Source organism: Parasteatoda tepidariorum, chromosome 9 (genome assembly GCF_043381705.1).
Source record: "Parasteatoda tepidariorum isolate YZ-2023 chromosome 9, CAS_Ptep_4.0, whole genome shotgun sequence".
In the NCBI taxonomy this organism is placed as follows: Eukaryota; Metazoa; Arthropoda; class Arachnida; order Araneae; family Theridiidae; genus Parasteatoda; species Parasteatoda tepidariorum.
In genome coordinates this window covers 67,081,517-67,094,208 of record NC_092212.1, presented here as the reverse complement: position 1 = coordinate 67,094,208, position 12,692 = coordinate 67,081,517, and the positions used below count along the sequence as shown (strand labels likewise).

Here is a 12,692-nt window from a genome sequence, read left to right as displayed (position 1 = left end):
GGGTAGTATTTTTTATTTTCAAACTTAGTGGATAACAATTGTAAAAAATGAGTGAAAACAATCCCACGGACAATGCGACGGATTTAAGGTTATGTCAAGGTACGTCTCTTGTGAATATCAATTGATTGTTAGGTTTTCTCTTTTCTAATTGCCATTTATATTTCACCAAATGCAGCCATGAGGGATATTAAATTATTTATTGCAAAATCTTTATTGCCACTATCCACTGCAGGTTCACAAGCTCTGGCAGACGTTACTGGTGAAGAAATTGATTATTGTGAGCGGCCTGTGATCCTTGCAGGAGATTTTAATGTGAATTTCTCGTTACCTGAAGCTGAAACATTATTAACCTTCCTTAAAGACAAATTTGGATTGGAAATGATAAATGGTAGGAATGATCCAACAACCAAAGGGGGAACTACCATTGATGCAGTTTTTGCAAGAAATATTGAAAAAATAGAACTCAAACATTTCGTATCTTACTTTAGTTATCATAATCCATCTTAGTTATCTTATCATCATTAGTAAATGTTATAGATTTGAATATTTCTCCACTCGAAAATGATAATTAAAAGATGCGATCAATTGTGAATTGTAAGCAATGTTAATAAAGTTTGTCTTAAAGAAACAATATGATTTCACTAAAAATCAATTTCTACCCCTTCCTATTTTCATTTCCACATTACGAAGTTTCACTTCTTCCGCGCGGAGGGACTTCACGCACTATTTTTTCTTTCTTTAAAGACAGAGCTTGGAAAAACAGCATTTAAGGAAACTGAACTGAAAGCAAGAACACATCATCTTGCTGAAATAAATCGAAACATCCTTCATGTTACACTTGTTGTAACGCATTAAAACCAAGGCGGTGTCACTTTAGTTCTATGTATTTCGAAAATCATGCACTTCAGCAAAATAAAATTATCTAGTTTGTTTGAAAAACGTATTCCATTTTAAGTTTTTTTTTGTGACATATTTTAAAAGATAAGAGCATTCCTTACTTTTTTCTTTGTTCCATTCAAATATTCTTTGTAAAGATCTGATCGAAGGTATCTTGCGTAGCTGTCATTCTTCATTAGAAGGTAAAGATGACTCTAAAAAATATAAAGTTTAAAAATCATGTATAGTTTTCAATGAAATTTTAAACAGTTTCACAAAACCTATAAGTTTATGACCGACTAATCTTTTTTTTAATTTTTTTTTTTACCAAAAGTACTTTAACATACCTCTTTCATACTTTCATGTATGGAGAAAAAAACTGGTTACAAGGATTAATTTAAAAGGATATCTACAGTGTGACAATGATATTCGACAGTATTTTTTTACTTTTTCTACTTCACCAAGAAAAAAAAGAAGGACCACAGTTTGGGTCGCCTAAACAGGGTTACCACGGGCGACTAAAAATCCAATCTATAAAGCATACGAAAAAGAATGAGACTTCTAACTACACTAAGCTGCGCATGCTCATAAGAATAGACGTAGTTAAAAAAAAAACTGTTATCAGAAACATTAGAAGCGTCTTTCTGTACCATAAGTCTACTTTTCCACGTTTTATTAAAAAGAGAATCATTTTAAAGCTTTCTCTGTTTAACAACGAACGATTTTGATTTATTAATTTAGTTGCAACTTACGAATTACGAGACGTAAAAAAGCTTTTTTTTTTTTTAGAATCTAGAATGTTGTACTTACGGCAGCTTCGTCGAAAACCCATCTATCCGGCTCTTCTACATTCTTTTTTGTGTTGGCAAAACTCTGGGAATCGATATTAACTGGAGTGTTGGCATCATCTTCCAAGAACTCACTGAAACAAGTAAAATAACATCAATCACATGTGAAAATAGAGACACCACTCGGTATTTGATAGGTAGGTAGGCACTTTATTTACGTCACACTACGGCTGCGCGATGGGCTATTGGCGACGGGCTGGGAAACTATCCTTAGGATGATCCGAAGACGGGCCATCGTAATTTCGATCCTCTGCAGAGAGGATGGCTCCCCTGCTTTGGTAGCCCGACGACCTGCGCGAAGTCGAGCACCTTACGGTAGAACAGTTTAACGAGGACCGATATCCCGCATTCTCAGTCCTCACGTAGGCTGATCAAAGCGGTCACCCACCCGCTTATTGACAGCAGCCAGAGATGCTTGATTTTGGTGTTCTACTGGGAACCGTGTCTCTACGATTAGTCCACTATGAGATCAATCGGTATTTGAAAATGTATGTTGAATTTAAAACCAGTCAGCCTCCTGGTACCGTACTGATGCTGTCATTTAGTGACAATGATGAAAATAAGAGTTTTTTCAGTATTTCTTTCAAGAATAAAAAATATAAAACAACTTTTATTCGACTCTCGAGTCATTAATAGTTTTAAAATTTTTTTCTTATTGGGGAAGTATATATAGCATATGCTTCCCCAATAAGAAAATATGAAGCATATATTTATGAACCCAATAAGATATATTATACTCCTATATGAAGCATATATTTTCTTATTGGGGAAGCCCATATTTTCTTATATGGGCATACTATATAAAAAAAGAGATTTTTTTAGTAAAGAGGTCGATATTTTCGATTAAAATAAGTTTTAAAAAAACTTTGCAGAACAAGGGGCGGATCCAGAAATTTGTCCTGGGGGGGGTTATGGAATCAGATTCCCCCCTCCACAATTAGTTTTTTTTTATAAATGTTTTTTTTTAAACTTTTAAAAAAAAACTGGGGTTTTTAACGCTAGTCTTCTCATTTATTTTTTTCATAATAAACACTAGAATAATACACAAATAATTCAAGTATTCAAAATCTTTAAATAATAAATGTAATGCGTTTTTTAGAAACTTTGGCAAATCTGTCAATGATTTTTTTAAACATCCAAATCAATTTCTCGATTAGTGTGTAGAGGAGAAGGTGTAAAAATGGTCACAGGTGTAAATATGGGCACCCCTCCCTAGTAGCTATGGGAGGTACTGAAGATTGGCGGCAAGGACTGTATATGGCGCCAGTTGCTAATATAAGATTGTACAGAGCAGTTGAAACCATTTTTTCAAGTAGTGTGAATGCAGCGTGAGTTATTGTGCAAATTGGTGTTTATTCTGGACTGCAAACTTTTGAGAGGTATGTGAAATCGTTTTCTTTTCATGTACTTATGTTCAGTTAAAAATAATTTGACAGTGATATCCGGAAAGCGGAGATCTTAAGCTATTTTTTGAAGCACACCTTTAGTCACGCACGCTTTTAGGTTACTTGTGATAGTGGCCATCCTTCTTAGGTGGGGTTGGTGTAAATATGGGCCCCCATTTAAAGGGTGCCCATAATTACGCCAACTTTTTTTAGTGGAGTTTAGCACATCAGGCTCTAGTTATGCCAATTGATAAGGCAGCTGAAATACCTCAATGTTCCCCGGGAACTTCAAGTGCAATTTCTCCGTTCGACATATCTCCTGTTCCCAACATTAAGAAGATAACCACTACTCGTGGACGCAAAGCAGCAAGGTCCAGCCTCATCACCGGATTACCATACAAGGATCAGTTGACCAAGACGCTTGACAAGTGCTCTCAAGAAGACGTCCTTGAGTTTTCCCGGGGTAAGAGACCGGCCAGAGGGCAGGGTGGGAAGACGAAAGGCCTTCAAAAAAAGAAAATTCGGCCCACGCAACGATACGATTCATCATCGGACTCATCAGACTCGATGACCCTCCTCTTATCTACAGCGATGATGATACGAATCTAATAAATGTCAACGGTGGGGATAAACCAGACTCAAGCGATGCAACTTGCAGTTTTTGTGATGGAAAGTTCTCTGAAGACACTCGAGGAGAGGTGTGGGTAAGATGCGTTATGTGCCAAATGTGGGCACTGTGCCGGGGGTGAAAGAGCCAGTTATGTTTGCGATTTCTGTAAATAATTTTTTTTCCTGTAATAAATAAATTCTCTACCATTTTGTATTGTTTTATCCTGTTTTTAAACTATTTTTGGTGGCTTTTTTGAAGAGGGCCCATATTTACACCCCATTTTTTCTGGTGCTTTTTTAAAAGATTTTTGAAAATCGTCGTTTTTGAAATGAAATAATTGATGTTAATCATTGTTTTGCCTTCTCGCATTTAGGAAACTTGTTATAGTTGTTAATGAAAGATAAAAATCTAGAAATTTTCAAATTGAAAGTAACTTTATCCAAAAAACAAAAGAGGGTGCCCATATTTACACCTTTTCCTCTAATAATGCGAGTCCATTTAATCGTTCTTGATTCTGAGTTGCTCTAAGCCAAGTTTTGAGAAGTCGAAGAGTTGAAAAGGGACGTTCTGCTGTTGCTGCACTAACTGGCAGAATTATTAAATTCTCAACAACATATTAATTGAAAAAAAAATCGATTTTTCCGACCTACCTAGGTGTATATGCCCCTTAAATAATTTTTTAAATATTTTATTTCTTTTGTAAACTATTAAAAAGAATATTATTTTTATTTTATTTTTCAATTTTGCTTTTTTTTGGGGGGGGGTCATGACCCCTATGACCCCCCGCTGGATCCGCCACTGTGCAGAACTACGTATTGACTATAGAAATTGGTGCCACCATCTAGTAATGATACTAAGAAGTAAACGTCCACCATTTACTTGAATATACACTTTGTAGTTTTTTATGTTTCTAACATATCGTTTAGTTCTTTAACTTTTTGCGGAGGAAATAAAAGATCACGTTTTATTTACTTATGTGGCGTTATTACTAGCAGGAGGTCCAAAGGTGTAGCAATGGCGCAACGCTTTTCAATCTATTTTAGCTGAAGTAGTAGTAGCGTGTGTCTGGTCAAAACTAAAATTGAAAGCAAATCCTTAGAGCTCGAATAAAAAATTTTAATGAAGAAAAAACATCATCTGACATCATTGTCTTATTCTTTTTTATAACCTGCGCAGCGACCGAACCTGGGTAGATCGTTACAGCTATTAGTATCCTATTTATAGTTCTATACGTAAATGTTCTATTAAACGCAAGAGATTTTAATTACTTAAAGATTCTACCTCCAGAATATACGCGATCGAAAAGCTGTTTAACCATCAACCTTTTCCATTCCATTTTTAAACTGATNCAGCTTCTTCATTAAACATAGCACTCTTCATTTAGCTCAGGACAAAGTCATTATTTGTTCTCAGAAACACTGGTCGACAATAACAAAATCAATACAAATTCAAAATAAATATTTGTTTACGTTATTAACGCATGCGCAATGAGAGATAATGTCTATGTTGGACCGACTGCTCACGCTGAGCTAACAAAAAAGTATTTTTTTGGCGTCAGTTCTACGTCAACTTTCCGCTGACGCCCAGATAAGGCGCTTGTCCTAAGAAACCAGACCTTTATTCTTTTTTGTAACCTGCGTAGCGACCGGACCTGGGTAGATCGTTACAGCTATTAGTATCCAATTTATAGTTCTATACGTAAATGTTCTATTAAACGCAAGAGATTTTAATTACTTAAAGATTCTACCTCCAGAATATACGCGATCGAAAAGCTGTTTAACCATCAACCTTTTCCATTCCATTTTTAAACTGATTCTAAATATATTGCTTTAAACAAAACTCGTTGCACTTATAGAAAGTTCCATTCACAGAGAGCAATTGTTTTGCAGAACGATTAAAATTAATTCCTATTTTTTGAAGTGTTGCAGTATTTAGTAGCCACCCTGTAGGAAATGCTGGAAATGGCCCCCATGGATCGACGCCAATGGATTAACGGTGACTCTTTCCAGATTTTTGTGCAGCTCTATTAACTTTGAACACTAAATGACCAGCTTTATTTCGTTCATTCTGTTTATAAGTAGATTATTGTTATGAAACTTACTTCCAAATTTCCTTTACTTTATATCTTTAACAATTTTTTGCAGAACGATTAAAATTAATTCCTATTTTTTGAAGTGTTACAGTATTTAGTAGCCACCCAGTAGGAAATGCTGGAAATGGCCCCCATGCATCGACGTCAATGGATTAACGGTGGCTCTTTCCAGATTTTCGTGCAGCTCTATTAACTTTGAACACTAAATGACCAGCTTTATTTCGTTCATTCTGTTTATAAGTAGATTATTGTTATGAAACTTACTTCCAAATTTCCTTTACTTTATATCTTTCACAATTTTTTGCAGAACGATTGAAATTAATTCCTATTTTTTGAAGTGCTACAGTATTTAGTAGCCACCCTGTAGGAAATGCTGGAAATGGCCCCCATGGATCGACGTCAATGGATTAACGGTGACTCTTTCCAGACTTTTGTGCAGCTCTATTAACTTTGAACGCTAAACGACCAGCTTTATTTCGTTCATTCTGTTTGTAAGTAGATTATTGTTATGAAACTTACTTCCAAATTTCCTTTACTTTACTTTCCACATCAGCAGCGTTCACTTGTTTCAATTCTTGAACAGCATCATAGAATCTACGGAAAAATAGTATCATTGTTGAATATGATTTGAACAATATGAACATTGCTAACACAAACTTACTGGGAATGGAGGGGATTTTTCTATCTGCACTATCTACTAGTGCGTAGATAGTGGTAGTGCAGATATATCGCTATTATATCCAGTGTGCATTTTTGAGATTAAATATTGTGAGCGGTTATCATTTTATATAGAATACGAAAATTAATGGTAGAGACTCACGATTGGAGGAATCACGAAATCACGACTCAAACCGTGCTATCCAAACGAGTTAGGAAATGTTTTCGAAAAAAAAAAGAAAAAAAATTATTTAGTGTGAAAAATATGCTTAGGGCAGCGTTTCCCAAATTTTTTTAAGCTATGAAACCCTAAATTTTCCGCCTTCTTTTAATGCAACCCTCACTTCATGAATAAAAATTAGCATGTAAACATATTAAGCAACAAAAAAAAAGAAGAAAAAAAGACAAATTACTGATTGTGAAGAAAAAAAATTACGCATAATCTAATACAATCAAAACTAAGTCGACAGAACTATAGGTTTAGAAGTATAAAAAGGAGTTTTTTTTTATTTTGTTTGAAATTAGACTAATATCCTTTTCGTAAACAACAAAAGAAACAATGCATCAGTAATGTCAATCGTGTTAGAAAGTATCGGTACAAAACTGAATTTTTTTTACTTGAAAACGTATATAAACGTACGCTATTAATGATATCCGCCTTTCTCATTAGTCTCCTTCGATTTAGTGTGAAAAATATGCCTGGAGCAGCGATTCTCAATTTTTTTTCTAAGCAATGGAACCCTAAATGTTTAATCTTCTTTTACCGGAACCCTCACTTCATAAATAAAAATTCCCACGTTGTTCCTTAGTCTCATTCGATTCAATGTGAAAAATATGCTCAGGGCAGCGATTTCCATTTTTCTTAAGCAATGGAACCCTAAATGCTCAACCTTCTTTTAGCGGATCCCTCAATTTATGAATAAAATTCTTACTTTGCTCATTAGTCTCCTTCGATTTGGTGTGAAAAATATGACTGGAGTAGCGATTCTCAATTTTTTTTCTAAGCAATGGAACCCTAAATGTTTAATCTTCTTTTACCGGAACCCTCACTTCATAAATAAAAATTCCCACGTTGTTCCTTAGTCTCATTCGATTTAGTGTGAAAAATATGCTTAGAGCAGCATTTCCCAAATTTTTTTAAGCTATGAAACCCTAAATTTTCCGCCTTCTTTTAATGCAACCCTCACTTCATGAATAAAAATTAGCATGTAAACATATTAAGCAACAAAAAAAAAGAAGAAAAAAAGACAAATTACTGATTGTGAAGAATGAAATTTTTGGTGTACGCATAAGCTGAAAATCAATAGAATAAGCTGAATTATTGTTTTTGTTGAAGTGAAAACGTAAACGAATAAGAGCTGGAATAGATGTTGAAATCTTTTAATCAAGATTTGGAATTAAAAAATTTGATGGAAAATACTTATAAAAATGTTTTTTTTATAAAGATGTCATTTTATAATTTTATTGTTATTCGAAAAATATTCACAGGCATTTAATTACATAATTTCATAAAGATTAATTAATTTACTGGGTAAAGCAGTGTTTCCCAACGTGGGGCCCACGCCCCACCGGGGGGCAATTTGATTACTAAGGGGGGCAATTCGAAAATGGACTCTACATGAGTTTAACCCTTTTGCTCCGGGCCATTTAAATGCAATGTTAGATTTCGGTGCCGAAATTGAAAGAAAAAAGTAAATTCTTAAATAATTGCGGCCAATAAATATTATAAATTCGTTTGACGAGAACAAAATATCAACTGNATTTAATATAAAAGGAGTGATGGCATGGGTTTGTGAGGAAACAGAAATCAAGTAACCAAATTCAACTAACTGTGCAAGAAAACTATTGTTACCGTTTCCATCTTCATATTTAGCTTAATGTGGATTTAGTGCTGTAAATGATTTACTGGTAGAAAAAAAAGAAATCGTCTGGATATAAAAAACGGGGTGACTTGAAACTGCCAAATCAGAACCTAACATAAAATCTCTGTGCAACAAGCATCAGGCGCAAGGATCTCACTAAATTAAAATATTAAATTTATTTAGAATTTGAATTTTAGTTTTTCATTATACGTTTTGAAAATTTACTTACTGTGTTTCGTTAACTATTTCCTAGTGATTTCTTCCTAAAACCCATCATTTAAGTTTCTTAAACGAACATTTCAATTTTTTTTAATATTAAAAATTATGTATATGTTACATAGGGGGGCATAAAAATCTTAGAAAGGCTTAGGTGGGGCATGGCACAAAAAAGGTTGGGAAACACTGGGGTAAAGAGTCCCAATTTTAGGACTTCCGTGGAACTTTAGCGTTCCGCGGAACAATTTTTGGGAAAGCTGGTCTGGAGAGTTTGCTCTATGGCATTGTCAAACATCGAATGCTTTTTATGGAAGGAACAATCACTCACTTGAGGTTTTCAGCGCTAAATTCTTTGTCGAGGAATTTATAAAATTGTTCTCTTCCCGCTGGATCTTTTAGAAGCTCTTGTAACGAGAAAGCCCATTTCTTCACTCTTCGTACGCTCACTTCTTTCCTGTTTTAAAAGAGAGAATAAAAAATAAACATAAATCACAGACAGAATGTCCTAAATTAGACAAACGGCTTTTAAAAACGCATAACATGAAAACGGTTAAAGTTTTATTTTAAAAAAATTGCAGCAAATTTTAAGAGGCAAAGCAAATATTTTTCCTTCTAGAAATTTTTATTTTTGGTTAGTTTTTCAAACAGATGAAAAAATATCTCTATTGTTCTATAGCGCCATCTGTCAACAAAATGTTGAACTAAAACCAGAATTTCTAAGGGGGAGGGGAATATAATTTGCTGCAATAATAATTTTTTTTTAAACTTTAACCCTTTTCGTGTCATATATTTTTGAAAACCGTCAATCTAATTTAAGATTGTAGTTCAAAATGCTGGAAGCATCTATTTGGTAAAAACGATGTACGGTATGGAAAATGAAAAGCACCTTAGTTTAGTTATTTTGATGTAGAGAGTGGATTTTCGCTTACTATTTAAGACGCAATGTCAATAATTCAAGAACTTAATCTCAAATATGCTAATTAATTTGTGTCAAAAAGATTTTAAATCACGACAGCAGACACAAAAGCGTACTTTTTCTGATAAAAATACCTTTTTATCGATGGTGATCCTGATATCGATATTCTTGATCCTGAAAATATGGGAAGTAACAGCTATCTGGAGAATATAGTCTGAATAATTTAGTCAGAAGAAATTTCGAAAATTTTAAATTTATATTTATTATTTTTTTTTCTACATATTTCCTCTTATCAATTTTCACCTTTCTTTTAGAAATATGTTCTATGTATTTTTCAGTTCCATATAGTTTCCTAGCTTAAACTTTTTCAATCTATTTGAAAATCAAGACAGAAACTAACTACTTCCTTCTCCTGTGACTCTCCACACGCTAATGATGAAGGCGAAGTGTTGCATTAGGAAAAGAGTTCAGTTCTACGCCACCTGTAGCCCATTTCGATCGCCAATCCTGAGAAAAGTTAGCCAGTTGCCGATCGTATGACAAAAATATTTAAAATGACAAAAACATTTAAATTTTTAATAGATTTGGTAGAGTAAAGTTCTTATTTTTTTTAATGTTGGTATAATTGAAACTTATTGCGAGTATTTCTAGAACATCTATATTTAGGATAATGCAACGACGTCAATATGCACAAGAATTCTTTTTATATGAAATTAAACACCTGCTGTTTGAAAAAAATTATTTCCAGTTTCGTTACAAATTTACTACTCCAAAAATTTTGGGCTGCAAAGCAGTTTTAGGGAAAATAAATTTAAAATAACAAATTCCAAGAAAAATGTTAAATTCACATTTATTTTTGGGGGATAACAAGAAATGAAATTATAGTTAATTTTAACTAGCAAATATATTTTTTTTTTCATTTTATAATTTTATATTCGCCAACAACAAATTTAATCTCCCTTTTTTTATTCTATAAATAGACTTCAAATATTTTTTCATTCACTAAACAAAAATGTTACAAAAATACAATACAGTTGTATAAAAGTATTCTTCAATACAAACTTGAATAAAATACCTAGTTGCTTTTTAGCTGTTTACATCACAAACTTCATTGACTTGTGTATAGTACCTAAATACATTGAGCTATTTAATAACTATTTTTCAGAAAATTTTAGTTTTGTAGCGAAAAGCGTAATGCACGTAAAGCAGGAATAAAAATCACCATAAATTAATAAATTTTAAGAAAATAGTAAAACAAAAGAACTAAAACAATTAGTAAATCTGCAATAACGATTGGTTTAATAGTGTATGACAACCTAAAAATGCTTTAAGAAAATAATAATATAAATCAATAATATTACGTTTTACAAACGAAAATGTTTATTAAGAATTCATTATTAAATATTATTACTTCATTAATAAAAATATAATATTTAATAAATATTTAATTTTCGCTAAACAGCAGTTTTTATACCTAAAATATATTTAACTAGCTAGAGTTACGAAAGGTTTAAAACAGCATAAAAGCAGACGATGAAACAAAATAAGTGATGAAAAAAATCTGTTTTGTTTGGCGCGCATTAAGGTTGTATCAATTGGTTAATAGTACTTCAAGAAGAAGATCGCGGATGCCCACACATGTGACCTAAGACGCCAGCGACAGCTGATAGTTTATAAGCAAAATGGTGTATAAAAGTTGAGCTAAGCCAGGGCTCGAAAAACAGCCCGTCCGCCCGTCCTCGGCGGTCAAAAACTCCCTGCGGACAACAAATTTCTCAAACCCGACGTCCGCGCGGACGGCCATTTTCCCGTTAATGTTAGAGATACATTTTCAATTTTTGTTATCTNCACATCGAATTTGTTCCAATATAATTTTTTCTCGCCTATATCTTTTACTTAACTTAGATTTAATATTTGTTTATGCATTTTATTGTAACCGTGATATATTTTTATTTTTTGCACCTGGTAATTTCGATACATAATTAGTTTGTTTATGTTCTACATGACTTCGTGTCTGTCTTTGTGTTAAGTAAGAATTTTGAAGATTGCAGCTCTCAAGATTCTTTGAGAGTCAAAAATATAAATCTGTCGACCTATTTTTTCTAAGAAAGTACATTTTTGCGTCGAATTTCGTATTTCAATATATCGTTTGCACTAATTAATTAGCATATTTAAGTCATGTCCCCTCGTATTAATTAGGATTGCATTTTATTATAAGTGAAAATCCGACAACTAGATCGTAAGTTACTCAGTAAGCGTTCACCATTATCATCTTACGTTTGTTTTTCCATCTCCCATGCTTCAGTGCTGTCAGATATCCAAGGATTGGAATACTCGGGTGAAGTGAGGAAGGAATCATATTCTACGTATTGTTCGAAATAATGGACGTACCTGCAAAAAATTAGAATGTTTTTTGTTTTTTTTTAATTCGTAAGAAAAATTAAAAATAAGCAAAAATTTTGGCAGAGTTTCATAAATCCTTCAAACTTACAGAAACACAATTTTTCTAATTATTTTCTTACATGAGCTGCCACTAATTTTGTCATGTATGTGTTACTGTGAAATTGGAGGTTGTTGACTTCACTGTTGTAGTTACCAAAAGAACCTTTTATTCTTAACTGCTAAATTAATAACATAAATGTAGCACGGAAAAAATATTACGTAACAAAACAAAAAAAAATTTCATGTTTGATTTAACAAAAAAAATCTCACCTTGTGAGAAAAAACACAAGAAAGTTCAACTAAAAAGAAGAAAAGCAATTTTCACAAGCGACTAGGGGAAGGAGGATTCCATAATGTTAAAAACTTAGAGTTTCGTCGGAAGAGTAACAATAGGGAAAGAGGGTAATTACACTGAGAATATTGGGGATTTTTTTGTTCGCTTCCTTGGCGTATTGGTTAAATTTCAAAGGTCTACCCTCATCGTTCGCAATTGTTTTTATGTTTATTTTTTGCGACGTTCGCTGTCATTTTCGAACTCGTATAAAATATGTTATTTGTTGAATTTTTTCGTTATGTCTTTGATTTTTATTATTGTTATCTGTTTTGCTTTGTTTTTAAATTTTTTTTTACTTTAAAGTTAGTTAGATCTTAATATATGTATGTTGCCGGCATTGTATAGAATACTGGATGTTTTTAGGCAAAGTATGAAATGTGAGAATTATACCGGCCAAATTATACTTGACCTTAAAAAACATCAGTGTAGGGTATACCGGGCAAATACATACCGG

General features: G+C 33.1%; 1 protein-coding gene across 1 annotated transcript in view; it reads right to left on the bottom strand.

Annotated features, from left to right (window-relative positions):
- The window catches only part of LOC107447701 (regulator of G-protein signaling 7-like), a 61,207-nt gene that overhangs the window by 8,293 nt on the left and 40,222 nt on the right, over nt 1-12,692 (bottom strand). The window contains exons 10-14 of the mRNA XM_043039580.2: nt 11,740-11,853; nt 8,875-9,000; nt 6,331-6,405; nt 1,687-1,798; nt 999-1,091 (exon numbers count right to left, since the gene is read on the bottom strand). Of these exons, the coding sequence (XP_042895514.1) occupies nt 999-1,091; nt 1,687-1,798; nt 6,331-6,405; nt 8,875-9,000; nt 11,740-11,853 (520 nt within the window). The remainder of the gene's footprint in view (nt 1-998; nt 1,092-1,686; nt 1,799-6,330; nt 6,406-8,874; nt 9,001-11,739; nt 11,854-12,692) is intronic.